At 41.8% G+C, this 16,667-nt stretch overlaps 1 protein-coding gene across 2 annotated transcripts in view; it reads right to left on the bottom strand.

Annotated features, from left to right (window-relative positions):
• Positions 1 to 16,667, bottom strand: part of Prdm10 (PR/SET domain 10) — a 70,265-nt gene that overhangs the window by 49,538 nt on the left and 4,060 nt on the right. Inside the window, exons 3-7 of one of the 2 annotated variants that reach the window (XM_051197005.1) lie at positions 15,580 to 15,639; positions 7,456 to 7,663; positions 5,782 to 6,023; positions 3,732 to 3,935; positions 721 to 793 (exon numbers count right to left, since the gene is read on the bottom strand). In XM_051197005.1, the coding sequence (XP_051052962.1) occupies positions 721 to 793; positions 3,732 to 3,935; positions 5,782 to 6,023; positions 7,456 to 7,663; positions 15,580 to 15,639 (787 nt within the window). Of the gene's footprint in view, positions 1 to 720; positions 794 to 3,731; positions 3,936 to 5,781; positions 6,024 to 7,455; positions 7,664 to 15,579; positions 15,640 to 16,667 lie in introns of those variants that run through there. The other variant, XM_051197004.1, reaches the window with a different exon arrangement.

The raw sequence follows: 16,667 nt of genomic DNA, 5'->3' as shown, positions 1-16,667 counted from the left end.
AAATAAATAAATATTCTATATAACAATGTGGATGTATCTCAAAACTGTGTTCACCTAGAATTTAAGGGCTTAGCTCAGTGGTAGAATGGTTGCTGAGCAAGCCCAAGGCCTTAGGTTCAGTTCCCAGCTCCAGAAACAAAGGAAAGAGTATGTTCAGGGAAAAGTTGCCCAAACACACAAAAAAGTGCATGTACTGTATCGTTCTGTTTAAGAACAATTTGCTAGTAAGCAATTGGTGTGCAATACTGGAAATCAGGACAGTACATTTGGGATTTTTTGTTTTTTATTTGTTTTTTGGTTTTTTTGTTTGTTTGTTTAGTCCCTGCACAGATGTGTTCACTGTGAAAATTAACCAAGATTGTATATACTTCATTATTTGTACACCTTTCTGTAGGGAGATCATACTTCAATCATAGTTACATTAAAAACAAGGTCAATGCTTGCCTTGCTATGTATTCAGATATGATGAATTCCAGAGAGGAATCTTCATCTGATTCTGAGGCTTTCATTTGATAACAGGAGGTTTTCATTATATTAAATATGACTTTCTAACACCCAGGAAAGAAATGTAAACCTGCCATTGTAATTTGATCCTAGGATTAAGTGGAGATACGTGGCTCTGAGAAACCTACTCTTGTGAGACATACTGAGATGGGGAGATCAGATGTTACACAATGGTAATATATTCATGTAAAATGGCACACACAAAAGTCCAGGCACCTTTCCTTTCTTCTTCGGATATGTCATGGATTTTCTGGTTCACAAACTCAGCATAGGATGCAGCATACCACACCTGTAAGAACCAAGGACATCATCAAGAACCAATAGATGTCACCAGCTGTGCTTTGCATGCTTAAATTACTTCTCCTGCCTGCATATGTGGGCATTTCATTAACACATCCATTAACAACAACAGCCACACTGAGCCCCCACAGTACACATCTGGCAGATGACCCATCAGGACTTCTAGGATCCAGATGCATTGACTGTTTTCTTCTTCCTTCTTAAAAATTGCTTTTGTTGTTTAAAAATTCCACAATGCTTACATTCATAGTATCTTTACCTAAATAAAACAGCCTTTTAAAATTCGACATTTATATATGGGTTTTTATGCAGCTGTAATCATAGGCACTTTCACTCAGCTTAACACTGGGATTGCAGTGGGACTATATCAAATGCTCTTGTGCTCTCTCTGGGACTGGTCTTCCTCCCTGTCTCTTAGCTTCTGTTTCTGGCCATCCTCCCTGGCTGTCTCCTTCCTCCAGCCCTGTCTACATAATGTCTACATATTGTTGCTCCTTAAAGCTTGTCTAAACCCTCAGTCTTCTTATTTTCTCTCTGATGTCATACTCATTTCCAACCAACTCTTTGTTAACAACTCCTAAACCCCTCCCCCACACCCCATGCCCGAGTCTCATGTATCCCAGGCTGGCCTCAAACTCAGTACATAGTTAAGAATGGCCTTGAATCTCTGTTCCTCCTGTTTCTAGACACTGAGTGCTGGGATTATAGGCTTATGTACCATATGTGGTTTATGTGGGTTTGAAGATTGAACCCAGGAATGTGTGCATGCTTTGCACACAGTCTACTGCTGAGCCCTATCCCGGGCCCTTTTATATTTTTATTTTTAGAGATCTCACTATGTTGCTCAGACTGGCCTCCAACTTGTAATCCTTCTGCCTTAGCCTGCTGAGTAGCTAAGATTACAAGTGTGTACTCAGCTTTTATCCTAATATTCAGGCAAGAATGGTTTTTGCTGTTGTTTTACTTTTGTAGTGCTGAGAATGCATCCACTTGTATGTGCCCCCAAAGTGCTCTACTGTTGCCAACCCTTCCCGTCTCCAATTTCAAATGTCCTACCTCCCAACAGATACTCAGACTTAAAGCCTAATGTAGCTTTTATTTTTCCATTTGCTTCGTAATATTTTAGTAAAAACTGTCCTCAGATTTGATACACTCTCTATTCAGTGTTCCAGCTACCATTTGATGCCAAGGCCAGGCCTGACCTGCTAACTAGCCTTCCTTCTTCCTCGAAATGCCCATTTCAGCCACAGGGGTCCTCCTCCTCCTTCTTTCTTCTATTTTATGTATATGAGCATTTTGTCTTCATATCATGTGTGCTTTGCCTGAAAAGGCTATCAAAGACCCTAGGACTGGAGTTACAGGTGGTTGTGAGCCATCATGTGGTTGCTGGAAATTGAGCCTGGGTTCTTTACAAGAACAGCAAGTGTTCTTAACCTCTGAGCCATCTCTCTAGCCCCATGGTAGTCTCCTTAAAACACAACTGGATTTTGTTGTATAGGTTTCCATTTGGCATCTCGTTTTATGATATACCTGAAAGGTTTAATAACTCTGTAATCTCCTTGCCATATTGCTACATACCTTAGCCCTTGTCACTACCAGGCCAAGAGGACCTGCTCTTGGCTACCTAAACATGTCCAGTACTTTCAAGCCTGGAGCTGTCCTGACTCTAGGATTGCATTGTTGTCCCTCCCATCCTGCGATCCTCAGCCCTCACCTTTTAGCAAGCCTTCCAATGCAGCTCATGCAAACTGGTCCCTGCCATGTTACTTGCTCTCTTTACACAATTAACACTCCCTCTATTAGATACTGTTTGTTTTACATCTTTCTGTTTACCTCTCCCTCTAGATACAAGTCTGTTAAACACAGAGAAAGCCTAATTTTTTAAATGTAGGAAACACACCAGAAGTTCAATATGTATTAACTGCCAAATGGATTAATCATACATAATCTTTATGGGCATTAAATATAGAAGGGTATTTATATAAGGAGAACTTCAGTAGGACAAAATTTTGAGGCCAATCTGGCCTTCAGAGTGAGTGCCAGGACTACACAGAGAAATCCTGTCTTGGGAGGGGTGAGGAGCCAAAAACAAACAAATCCCCAAACTGGGCACTTTGCTGTTGTTAGAAGAGGAATCAGAAAGTATCTCACATCCTGGCATGTGAGATGCAATCAGTGCTAGCAGCCTGCTTCTCCAGTCTGCACAGACCTAGCCTGGTCCCTTAGTAGTTCTCACCTCCTACTGGGCTCACTGACTTGTAAACAATTGCTAAGCAATGCAAGCAAAGCCCCCAAACCTGTCATTTCCCTCAAGAATAAAGTCAAGAATAGAAATTTCAAAGCAACACAAGGTTGGTGAGCATCTGCAGGCTCTCACTAAGGCACAAAGCAGAATTGTCGGAAAGTTCCCGGTGGTTTGATCAGAGACTTCATTAATTTCCATGCACAACCCATTTCAGGACAAAGTCAAACAAATGGGAAAGTGCAGTGTTCAGACTTGCAGATAGTAGTGATGTGGAGAAATATTCCAGAAGCAAGAGTGTGATACTTACTTTGAAAATATTTCACAGTGTCCACCATGATGGGATAGAACAAAATTTTGTAGAATCTGTGTTTCACAATTCCTTAACTATGCCTCTCTTGTTATACTATTTTATGAAGTTTGTCATTTTCCTACTACAAATTCTGTCCTATGATGACTATGTATACAGCATTTATTTGCAACAAATATTATAGTTTAGAAATTATCTGAAATGTATGGCAGGACAGTCAAGGGCTCTATGCATATACTTGTATGAGAGACATGAGCATTCCAAATTTTGTAACTGTGGAAGCACAAAGAAAGCTGAAGTCACTCAATAAAAACAGAATAATCAGGAAAGAATCCTTTTGTAGGAAAGAGCCCTCATCACAGCAGGCTGCCGTACCTTCAGTTCTTGCTTGGGTTCCACGTTCTTTATTGTTGTATAATATACATGGTGGCCATATTGGTAAGCTACCAGGTTCTGTTCTAGATGGTTCTGAGCTGGGCGTACAAACATCATCCAGTTACAAAGGGTCTCATCAGACAACTCAAACCACAGGTCTTCATGCAAATCCCTGTCTTTTCTGTCTCCTTTATCAAGAGAAACCTGTAACCAAAGAGAGGGTAAACTGAATTGGAGTCCTCCAGAAAAGCAATACATATTCATAACTGCTGAGCCATCCCTCCAGCCCTGATGAGCTATGCTTTTCTTCTGAATTATTTTTATTTTGTTTTACATGTGTGCCTAGTGTGCGTCTGTGTCCCACATGCATGCAGTAGCCCACAGAGGTCAGAAGGAGCAGCAGATTCCCTGGAACTGTAGTTATAGATGATAGTGAGCTACCATGTAGGTGCTGGGAAAAAACCCTGGTCTTCTACAAAAGCAGCAAGTGCTCTTAACCACTGAACAGTGCTCCACCACTGCCATTCCCTGTGAACTACTCTTTAATACAAAGAATGCCACAGGTCAGACCCACTCCAAGATGGAAAAGCGTCTCGGTGCAACTGTTCCAACACACACAGAACACACACAGCCAGACTTCCCGTCTTCTAGTTAAAGTCTTTCTTTTGGACACAGGGTCTGGATATGTAGCCCAGGCTACCCTGGAATTCACAATCCTCCTGCCTCAGCCTAACAACTATTGGGATTATGGGTGTGTGCCACCATACCCAGCTCTAAAGTAAAACATTTTTGGCTAGATTCTCATGTAGCCCAGGCTGGCCTCAAACACAGTGTGTCACCAAGAATGACCTTGAACTCCCAATCTTCCTGTCTCTCCTTCTTGAATGCTGGGGTTCCAGGGTAGACAAGCACTGAACCAAGTAAGCTACATATCCAGCCCCTTACTGTTATTTTGTTTAGAAAAGACTATACAGTTGGGTATGGTAGCATGTACCCTTAATCCCAGTACTTGGACAGCAGAAGCAGGTAGATCTCTGTGAGTTTAAGGCCAGCCTGGTCTAGAGGGAGTTCCAGGAAAACTACACCTCTGTTAAGACCTTAATTTTATGCCCCCCCCCCACTCCCAGCCCTAAAAAAAATTCATTCAGGAATCCAATAACCCTGATTCCTCAGAATGTGACTACATTTATATCAAGACCTTTAAAGAGGCGATTAAGTTAACATGGTATTATCAGGGAAGGCTGTAATCCAATAAGAAGGAATATTAACACAAACATAGGGGGTAGAACCTGTGAGGACACATCAAGGTGACAGTCAAGAAGAGATACTGCAGAAACCAGCCCTCCCAACACCTTAATCTTGGCCTGGCAGACTTTGAGAAATACATTTCCATTATTTAAAGTACCCATCAGGTATGTGCAGTTGGCATATGTGTGTGCAGACACATGTAGGCCAGAGAGTAACATTGGGTGTCTTCCCTGATAGCTCATTTTATTCACTAAGGCAGTGGACCCTGGGTTTGTTGATTCAGTCTAACTAAGCAGCTTGAAGGATCCTGGCTCCACCTGCAGATCACTAGAACTACAGGCGGGTCACCATACATCCTAGGCTTTTTTGTTATTATTGTTTATTATATTATGTGACTGTTTTACCTACATGTGTACCTGTATACAGCATGCATGTCTGGTGCCCATGGAAGCCATGGAAGGTGGCACAAGACCACCTAGTACTAGAGTTCTAGATGTTATGAGCCGTCATATGGGCGCTGAGGATCTGAACTCTGGTCCTTGTGTTTGCATGGTCAGTACTTTGTCTTAGGATGAAAGCCTAGCATATCACTCATAGTTCCTCCAAATGATTATACAATGCTTCAACAAGCCACCCACCATTACCATCTCTAGTTTCTTGAGGACAAAGAGCAAGCTTCCATATAAGCAACTTAAAGCATGACAAGAAAACTACTAGCAAAGAGCTGGTATGAAATGGAAAGAAATGAGCACTCTTGGAAAGTCTTAACAGAACAAGTCAAGTGGAAGAAAGCTTGAGTTACCTTGAGATGAATGTAGCAATCTTTGAGCTCTGACCCCCTGACCAGAGGCCCCTCTACAGGGCCAAACTGAGTGCGCTTCGGAATCCGTCTTTTGGAGAACACTCCCCCAAGGAACCTATCTATGTAGAGGACCAGAGGCAGACTTGCTCTTGCCCGAGTGAGCACAGGCCGGTTAGGGATCGGATGCAAGGGGCCATGCTTTGGGCACACAGAAGAATGTGCATTGTTACACTCTTCACACCCTGTAAGAGAAAGAAAGCTTGAAGAAAAGGCAAATGCCTCAAAACTTCTTGAGCTAATCATAAAAGTATTGACCTTAAAAACATCCCAAATCAATATTTTTAGATCAAATTTCAGTTAACTCCTATAAGGGTTCTGCCATTCCACTGTAAGGCATTACCTTTCATGGCCCAGTAACAATGCTGTAATTTCCCCCTAAAATCATGCTAATCCCCTTACCTGCTAAGAGTAATATGCAAGTCATGACTTATATCCCTGCTGGATAGTGGTTCAAACAGTGAAGACAATTTAAAATCAATTATAAGAAAGAATGAAAAGCTTATTAGTTAAATGTTGAGAAATCTGATGAGAAAAAATTATTTTCATGAAGTTGTTGGGGGATCAACCTTGATGACACTGTTTAATCCACTTCCTCCCAATGAATTTGAGCAGCTGTAACATAGGACAGTATAATGCAAACAGAGTGCTATCCACTTCCAGTTGCAAGGCCTGAGGATGCTAAATTGAGCATCACTAGGATCCCCTCCTTTATTGCTCAGGCAGCATCATTAGTCTAGCCCTGGAGGGACATGCATTTTCAACTCATGCTGGATTCTCTCTCCATCTGCCTCAAGCCAGGCAGTGCACTCTCTTTGCCAGAAGAGCCCAGAAGATATACTCAGGGCCACAAATCAGAGCAACCAGGCCAAACAGAGTTCATACTCATCATGCCCCACTCCCTCTGGCTATGTGGTGACCTGGTTTAGGTATTCACAATAATTTCCAAGTAATAGAGAGTGACTTTATATTAATATTTATAAGGTAATGTAGGTTTCAGTGCATTTGATTAAGGAGTTGCCTTGAAAACTGATAAACTCAAAGAAAAACGAAATGGAGTTCTTTGTTACATGGGATTGAGAACTGGCCCCACACAGACAAGTTTCACCAACCCCACAGAGGAGGCCTGTGAGGGGAGTACAAAGCCACCAACTCTAAAGAGCCTTGGTCACTCAAGTGAATGAGCTCAGTCTTTGCCACTTGGGCATGAAAATCCACAGAAAGAAACAATGAGCTGGTAGCTAAACACAGAAGCCTGAGCAGACAGGACAGAAGGACAACTCAGCGTAGGGCCAGCCACCCAGAGCTAGAGTTCACATCTCCAAGGCACTCAAAGTTATGACCCTGAGAAAGAGGGCAGCCTATAAAGGCTGTGGAGGGCATCATCGCTGCTGATGCCTGAGAACACTCACCTGACCCTGGATGGGCACCTAACCTCTTCTGGGTTTCAGATTTTTATCAGTGAAAACAAAAAACAAAAACAATGGTCCTGACCTCTCTCCCAGGGCTGCTGGAAGGACAAAGAGAGATGATGTGACAGTGTACAGGATGGACAATTGCTGTGCACACGACTACACTCACACACACCTTCCTGGGAGATTCAGGGCCCGCACTTACACAGATCATGGGGGTCAAAAGGCCGGGGTGGGTCAGGCTGCCAATCATCCACATCGGTATCTTCAGCATCCTCCTCCTCTTCTTCATCTGTATCCTCATCCTCATCCTCTTCCTCTTCTTCTTCCTCTTTTGCATCTAGTCTGGCAATTGGGTTCTGCAGAGTTGCCAGAGGGTCAGAACCATCCACACCCTCAATGGAAGGCAGCACCTGGTTATACACAGGTAATGAGGCTTGGTCAGAAGCTTAAGGGACAAAGCAAGCATCACCTCTTCTAAGTCAACCGGGACCCAGGTGCACAACAAACACACTCTTGACAGGATATATTGTTCACATTCGTTTCTTGCAAGACTGAAAAAAATGGCTTCGGTCTGTAACTTGCAAGGAAAAGTCCAACATCCTTTCATAAGTCTAACACCCTTATCTTTTAAGCTCCACCCTCCCTCCTCACCTTCTCTCATATCTAGACAGACTGAGAAGACTTGGTCTCTTTTGACACACACAGTCTGAATTTGAATCTAACAGGTTCAAATCTAGTTCCTTTCCTTGCTTATATAAGACATTTCACATTGGCTTAGTGGACCTTTCCTATCCCCCACCCCTGAGACCTCGAGTGCACACACAGCATCTTTCCATTGCCTCCTCCAGAAGATATGTGTGGGATCTTCAATCTTCATATAAGAATTAAACCTGGGGCAAGGGTCCCTCCTTCCTTTTACAAGTGACTACCATGCAGGGAAGGGAATGTATGGGTTCGTCAATTACTTTGCTTTTCTAGCAACTTATGTGTTTGTGTAATGTGTGAATATATATGTGCACAAATGGGTGCACTGCTTATGCACATATATGTGTGCGTCAGATATAAATATTGCATTGGTTTGGTTTGGTTTGTGAGACAGGGTTTCACTGTGTCACTACCTTGGCTGTCATGAAACTTGCTCTATATTTCAGGTTGGCCTCAAATTCCTGAATCCTGAGATTAAAGGCATGTGCCATAACTGCCCAGAGGGTTGTTTTTATGTTGTTGTTGTTGTTTTCTTTTTTTAATCATTCTCTATCTTTTTAAAAAATTGTGTATATGTACATTAATGCAGAGGCCAGAGATGCTGTATTCCCCAGGGAGCTGGAGTTATAGGAAGTTATAAATCACATGATGTGGGTGCTAGTATTTGAACTTTGATCCTCTACCAGAGTAGTATATATTCTTAATTACTGAGCCATCTCTCTAGCCCCATTTAATTTTTGAGGCAGGATCTATTACAGAACTTGGAGCTCATTAATTTAGCCACACTGGCTGGCCAACAAGGCCCTGGTATCTACTTGTCTCTGACGCTGTAGTGCTGGGGTGATAGGCACACACTACCATTCCCATTTTTATATGGGTTCTAAGAACCCAAACTGAGGTTTCATTCTTAAACAACAAGCACTTTTCCTACTGAGCCATCTCCCAAGCCCTGCTTGTTATTTTTTAGAGAAAGAATTACTATGTTGCCCAGGCAAGCTCTCCAAACTCCTAGACTCAAGTAATCCTCCCTACCCATTTCACCTTAGTGTTTTGTTTTGTTTTGTCTTGTCTTCAATGCTAAGAAGGGAGCCCAGCGTTTTCACCTTACTAGGCAAATGCTCTACCACTAAGCTACATCCCCACTTTACTTTTAAAACTAAATACAGGTTATAACAAGCTGGTACAACTTTGTAGCTGATAACTCTCCTTTGAAACACTCTGAGAAGCTTAAGTGTTTTGGAAAGAATAGAAGAGATGAATGTTTGTTTCCTTGTCCTCCAGTTAGTGTTGCAAATAAACAAACACTTGAGCAAAAAACAGGATTAACTTGCTCAACACAAGTACACAGAATAAATGGCACCCTACAAATTGAATGTTAAAGTGTTATAAACTACTTGACCATATTCAACCCATGTCCTTCTTAGTCATTTAACCATTTATATGGTCCCTCTCCATTTTTCTTTATCTTCCCATATCCTGCTTTCCTCTGCTAGGATGACATTCCCTCATCTGCCTTCTAAAAGCACCATGTTCTAGTTCACCAACAGGACACATCTGGTGCCCCAACCCTCCTACACTCTGAACATCTACTGCAACAGTCTACGTCTATAATAGCTCTGGGCCTCATTTCCTCCCCAGGCAGCCAGAACACTTGGGAACAGCTTAATGACATCTCCAGTACACATCTTCTGTCTGGAGCTAGGCCTTTCTCTTGGGACCTTTCACATGATATAAACATGCTAGGACTCAATTCCTAATTTATCCCATCACCTTTCATACAGCCAGACTTCCAGCTGATCATCTTGCCTGTTTATTCCCTAGTGAATTACTTATATTTATGAATGTAGCATCTGACCACACTTAGCATATAACTGCCACCTTTCTGCTGTAAACTGAATTTGGATTTCTAGATGCTGAATCATTTTCTACTCATCTTCCTCCTAGCTTAAATAGCTGATGATTACTTACATTAGGATTTTGCATTCATCTCCAGAGATTTTCATTTTATTACTCTGTTTTTGGGTTGTTTTTGTTTGTTTGCTGATTCAGGATCTCAATTAGATCAGACTGACCTTGAACTAGTTTATGTAGCCAAGATGACCTTGAATTTCTGATCCTCCTGCCTCTACTTCCTATGTGATAGGATTACAGGCTTGGGCTATCATGCCCAGTTTCCTTTAACGACTTTTATTTTGTAGATTCTCCATTCTGACACCTCATGCCTTTGCGATCCCTCACAGTCTTACCATACACCACCTACTTTGTCCATAATTAGGCATTTTTTGGAGGTGGGGGTAGCAGAGATAGAAACAAAATTTCTCAGTGTAGACCTGGCTATACTGGAATTCACTCTGTAGCCCAGGCTGGCCTCAAAATCAAGAACCCAACTGGCTCTGCCTCCCAATTGGAGGGGTTAAAGGCATTCGCCACCACCATGATTAGGCATTTTTTATGAGAGTCCATTGTGCCGGTCTAGCCACTCCTGAGAGAGTTGAACAGGGCTCTAGAGTCAGAGAGTGAAGTCCTGACCTCACTACTTAGCAAGTTACTCAACTTTTCTGACCTCAGCTTCTTAATTTAGGGAGTGAACACACGAATCAAACTACATTGATTCTTATAAAGCTTAAGTGAAACAGGGCCTGGAAGAGATGGCTCAGTCAGTAAAATGCTTACAGTTTAAGTGTGAGGACTTGAGTTGGGATTCCCAGCTCAGTGATTAAGAGCACTTGCTGCTCTTTCAGAGGCCCCTGGTTCATTTCCCAGATCACAGATGACAGCTGACAACCATCTGTACTATCTGTAACTCTAGTTCCAGGGCATCCTACACCCTCTTCTGGCCTCTGTAGACACATAAGCACATAGTTCACATCCATACATTCAGGAAAACCACCCATACACATAAAATAAAAATAAAAAGTCTGGGGGAGGTGGGAAGAGGTGTGGAAGGGAGAACTGTGGTTGGAATTTATTTATAAGTAAATAAATCTTTTTAGAAGGCTAGGTGCAGCAGCATGCACCTGTAACCTCAGTGTTCGGGGAGGAGGCACGGAATCTGGAAGAGCCCCAGAGCTCACTGGCTAACCAGCCTAGGGCAGGGCAGTGAGATGGCTCAGAGGCTTAAAGAGCTTCTTTGCAAGCCTGGTAACCTGAGTTCAACCCCCAGATTCCACAATATCTTCTCTCCCCCTCACCCCCCCACACATACCATATCATGGAGGAAAGCAAATGAGAAGGACACCTAATACTGACCTCTGGCCTCCACACACGTGTACTCACATATTAACACATGAATACATATGTATGCATATATGAACCACATACATACAGATAAAGAGAGGCAATCTATAAACCTGTACATAAAGACAGCAGTGAAATGTTTGGTACTTAGAAAGTACCTGGTAATGACAAGAACTTGTCATATATTTCTTCTTTTTATTGTTGCTGTGTTTCAGTACAGGACCTTATTCATGCTAGGCAAGCACTACCTACTGAGTTATGTTCCCAAGCCCTAGATTTATTATTGTTCTGCTTCGTCTTTCAAGATTAGATTTTTTTTCAAAGTCAGTCTTGCTATGTAGTTCAGACTGACCTTCAAGTTGTGAACTTCTTGCCACTGCCTCCTAAAACCTGGAATTATAAGCATATGCCACCACATCTGGCAACTATCTTTTTTTTAAGAGTCCCATGCAGCCAAGCATGGTGTCTTTAATTCTAGTACTCAGGAGGCAGAGGCAGGCAGATCTCTATGAGTTCAAGGCCAGCCTAGTCTATATAGTAAGTTCCAGGACAGCCAGGGATACATACAGACACCCTGTATAAGAAACCAAAGAGACTCTATATAGCTCAGAATGACCTCAAATTCACAATTCTTTTTTGTTGTTTCTTCTCGATTCAGGTTTTTTCTGTAGCTTTGGAGCCTGCCCTGGAACTCACTCTGCAGACCAAGCTGAATTTGAACTCACAGATCCATCTGCCTCTGCCTCCCCAGTGCTGGGATTACAGGCGTGTGGCACCACCACCCGGCTGACTCTTGATTCTTGTCAACACCTCCCAAATACCTGGAATGACAGGTACTTGCACCTGCATGGAAGCAACTGCATCCCCACTCATCGCCTGGCACATTTACTACACTGCACTCTCTCTACTGTAGGCCTCTCAAACTTGTTGCTGGCATTAGTGATTAATATCATCACACATCAAACCACAGAACACATAACCCTCTGCTCCTTGCAAATTCTTCATCTCTCTGCAGAGTCCACCAAAAAGATACACTTGACAACTCAGAGTTATTCTAAAGCTACAGCGGTAAGTTTTCTCAATAGATGTAGTTGCAAGAACTCTGGTTCAGCAAAGTTGCTGCTGGCTTCTTGACACTGTTGAGAGTGCTGGCAGGAAAACCGTTCCCTCTCCCATGTTTCTGCATTAGCTTGAGGACTGGTGCTGGAGCAGACATGAACCCCAAATACCTGAGGCACTACTGTGGAAAACGCAACAGAAGCATCAAAGAGCATTTCTCAGTAAGAACGGTCTATTTGTAGATAGCACAGACCTGAACACACAGTGGGATGCTCTGCAAATTAGAAATTCAAAGTCACCTGGCATTTACTGAGCACTAGGCATGCATCTAAGTTACACTAAGATGAGGTATGTATCAGCCCCTAAGCTGCAGACATGAAATTCAAGTTCTGCCACTACTTAGTTTTTCCACTATGTCACAACAGCCCCTGTGGAATTTAGTCTATTCAAGGAAGGCAGCAGAGGAGATAAACACCCCCTACCTCACCCTTCCTTGAATCCTAGGCAACACGCTAACATATGCATGCTCCAATAACAGCCAGGCAGTGAATAAGTGACCAGAGTGTGCCTGCTTACACAGAGGCAAAGAACCGGAAACGAAGCTGTTAGCCCTGCACATGTCACCACTGCACAATGAAACACAGTGAAAGAAAAAAGAATTGGCTAAACTGTACACTTTTTTCCCACTTAGTGGAACCTTGTGATCAATTCCAAATCTACACAATGCATTTCAGGACACAATTCATCTGAGAAGTAGAACAGGAAATGACACTGGACAGCACTGAGAATGACAGGATGCTTTGTGGCTCCTACTGAGCCCAATTATCAGGAAAGCGTGTTTCCTCCTCGGTATGTGGGGAGTCATACATGCTCACTTTTGGGACTAAAGAGGACTGGGCGCTCCCATAGCTGCACACCGACAAAAGAATGAACACATAAAAAGGGCTTCAAACAGATCTCCCCATCACTAAGGACAAGAAAGAAACCTTTCAGCTAAGGCAGAGAGAAAAAGACAGAGACAGAAACAGACAGAGGTGGGGATGTGCTAGAGTGTGTGTTCCACGTGTACAAGGCTCAGAACTTGATCCCAGAATGAAGAAGAAGACAAAGAACAAACTCAAGCAAGGCTCTAAGCCAACAACTACAGTCACACTAACATATAATGCCAGGGCTCACAGCGCTATCTAAGTACAACTTTCCTGTCCTAGAAAACATCAAAGAACCAGATCGTTTCTGGAGATTGGAGAAGATGAAGGGCCCTTTGAGGTGCAAATGGAAACAAACCTATCAATTAAAACATACCTCAATAGTAAAACAACAAAATACAATTTGCCATATCAGATTGGCAAAATTTGAAGAGAATGCAAATATACCAGTGGTAGAGTGTTGAAAATGGACATTTTCATATAGTTGGCAGGAATATAAATTTCTTCAATATCCCAGAGGCAATTTACAAAGAATTATCAAAACAGTGTTTTTAAACAAGGCATGGTGGTGCACGCCTGTAATCCTAGACAATGAGACACTGAGGCAGGAGAGTATCATTATTTGAGGCCAGCTTTGCCACACAACTAAAAGGCCATGCCAAACAAACACTGTTTTCATGTTCATAAGAACAAATCTCAAATGCATTAAACAGAACAGTGCAACAAACTTCACATACTTGCCATTTAGACTCAAAACACCAACCAATCTCCCACCCTCATTACCTCTCACTAGATTACTGTGAAAAAAAAAAATCTACACATTATATGCAGGCCGTCATCCTTAAATAGTACTCTATCTGCATGTACAACTGCACAACAGAAGAGGACATCAGATCCCACTATACACAGGTGACTGTGAGCTGCCATATGGTTGCTGGGAATTGAACTCAGGACCTCTGGAAGAGCAGCCAGTGCTCTTAACCTCTGAGCCATCTCTGCAGCCCTGTCTTTCTCTTTTCTCAATCTTGGTTTTATCCAATCAGGCTCCAAGGAAAAGCATATATAGCATTTACTGCACTGATACATCCAAGCCCATTAGTTCCCCCCTCCTCTTCATGTCGGGGATATAGCTCAGTGGTAGGATCTTTACACAAACTAAAACAGGTTATCTGGCTGGGATGTAACTCCACTGATACAATGTGTGCACAGCATGCACAGAAGCCCTGGGCCTGATCAGGGCACATATACTTAGTGTGATGGCACATGGCTGTAATCCACAATACAGGAAGAGAAGGCAAGAAGATCAGAAGTTCAAAATCATCTTTGGCTCCATAGTGAGTTCGAGCCCAGCAGCTTAGACTATCTAAGATCACCTCAAAAACAAAATAAGCAAAAAACAAACAAAATAAAAACCCCAGGTCATTTCTCCTGAAGTCCATAGTCTAGACTTTACCGGTAAGTCTTTTATGTCTTTTGATTTGTTCAGTTTGCCTACCACACATCCTGTCAGCTGTGGAACACTCTATGGACTTGGTCATATTCAGGTTTGATTTTCCAGGATGAACACTTCACACAATATCACACAACAGAAAGTATATAGCACTAAGAGGCAAATATAATGAACAGTCATTTCTCTTCCGTCATAGGAAAGCCGAGGTACTTGCTACCATCTTGTTTGCCCATCAAAATTCTCCTCATCGGTTTTTTCAGGCTACTATTGACAGCAACCACTCAAAACCATATTTCATTAGGGGATGAAAATGGCTGGGTTTATTGTCTGGAAAAGAAATTTCTCTTTCGAGTAATTGATGAAGAACTTCCCAAGCGTGTCCATGGTGACAGGCTTGCCAACTTTCAGAAATATAATGGTGTGTCTGTCTCTGTCTCTATCTGTCTCTCTATTCTAACCTCTCTCCTGAGACAGAGCCTAGTTATGTAGCTCAATCTGGCTTAGAACCTGTGACTCTCTAGTCTCTGTCTCCTAAGTGTTGTTATTATAGTGATACCACGCCCCCCTCCCCACCAAAAAAAGACACTTTTAACACTCATGTGAATAAATACCCCATTTGTTTGTCTAATATAAAGACTCACTATTTTGTTCAGGCTGGTTGAGTGGATTCAGCCAATTCTCCTGAGTCATCTTCCCAATAGTACATGCTTACTTATTACAACTTCGCTAACCAACACTTCCTACTAGCAATCTATTCCAATATACTGACAGTGAGTTAGCATTATGTTTTGTTTTGTTTTGTTTCCATTACAGAAGTTAGAGAATGAAAATGTACATTAAAAAAAAAAAAAACATTCAGAGATGGCATAAGGGAAGAAGGATACTACAAGAACACAACAGCTTCTATGTTCTATGTTAGTCCCAAATAGCACAAAGGGTTTTTTATTACCTGTTGAGCTGTAGCATCCTGTTGGACATAAGCTACCTGAGCTGGATCTGTAAACAGAGTCTAGAGAAAAACAAACAAATATATCAGTATATCTTTAGACTGCTCACCTACAGAAGAAAATTACTCTGGTCAGCACCAACTCTAAGGAGAGCTATCTTGAATCATAACTAGTAATCCTTCATTAATGCAGGAGATAAAGACAGTATCCTTGTACTTTCCTGGAGTCTTTCGTTCAAAAGGGCTCAGAGATTGAATAAGTAGCCACCCCAATAGGCTAACATACTTTACTATTCTGCTCTCAAGTAAAGCCTCTCTGAGGTTGAATGTCACAGCTAATTAAAAAGACATGACATGTAAACATAAAGACATGCCATGAACAGAATACACCATTCACACTGAACTCTACTCACAAAAGAGATCTGTGAGTCAGTAAAAATGAGTTCAGAGGTAGGAACACACAGAGGTGTACCAGAAACACAGGTTATTAAGCCTTTACAATATGAACACGTCTGTCATCAGAAAAGTAGAAAGAACATAAATTGAATTTATAGTACACAAGGCTTTTGTTTTTTGTTTTTTTTTTTTTTTTGTTTGTTTTGTTTTGTTTTGTTTTATTTCCCAAACAGTGATTCTTTGTGTAGCCCTGACTGCCCTGGAACTTATATCGTAGACCAGGTTAGCCTCAAAATCACAGAGATCCTCCTGCCTCTGCCTACCAAGTGCTGAGATTAAAGGCATGCAGGCATGTACCACCATGGCCTTGCCAAGTATTCTTTTTTTTTTTTTTTAATAAAGCTATCAGGTATAATAATGGTAATAAAGAAACTTAATCATTATAAACACATAACTAGAGGAAAAAAATGTCCATACTTTTACAGCTAAGATATGATTAATATCTCTAATCAAGACAAATAATCTTTGCTAAATCTTTTGAAAGACTTTAATTTGCCCAAGACTTTTGTAAGCCTATGGGACTAACATAAAAACTGGGCTACACATACAAAACTCTGTCTCAAAAAACAAAAACAAAGCATAAACAAAACTAGTTAAATCTGAATTCCAGAGGAACATGAAGGATAGTTACAAGA

Source organism: Phodopus roborovskii, unplaced genomic scaffold, assembly GCF_943737965.1.
Source record: "Phodopus roborovskii unplaced genomic scaffold, PHOROB, whole genome shotgun sequence".
Lineage (NCBI taxonomy): Eukaryota > Metazoa > Chordata > Mammalia > Rodentia > Cricetidae > Phodopus > Phodopus roborovskii.
Note: the sequence above shows the minus strand (reverse complement) of the source record. Positions and strands in the feature narration are given on the sequence as shown.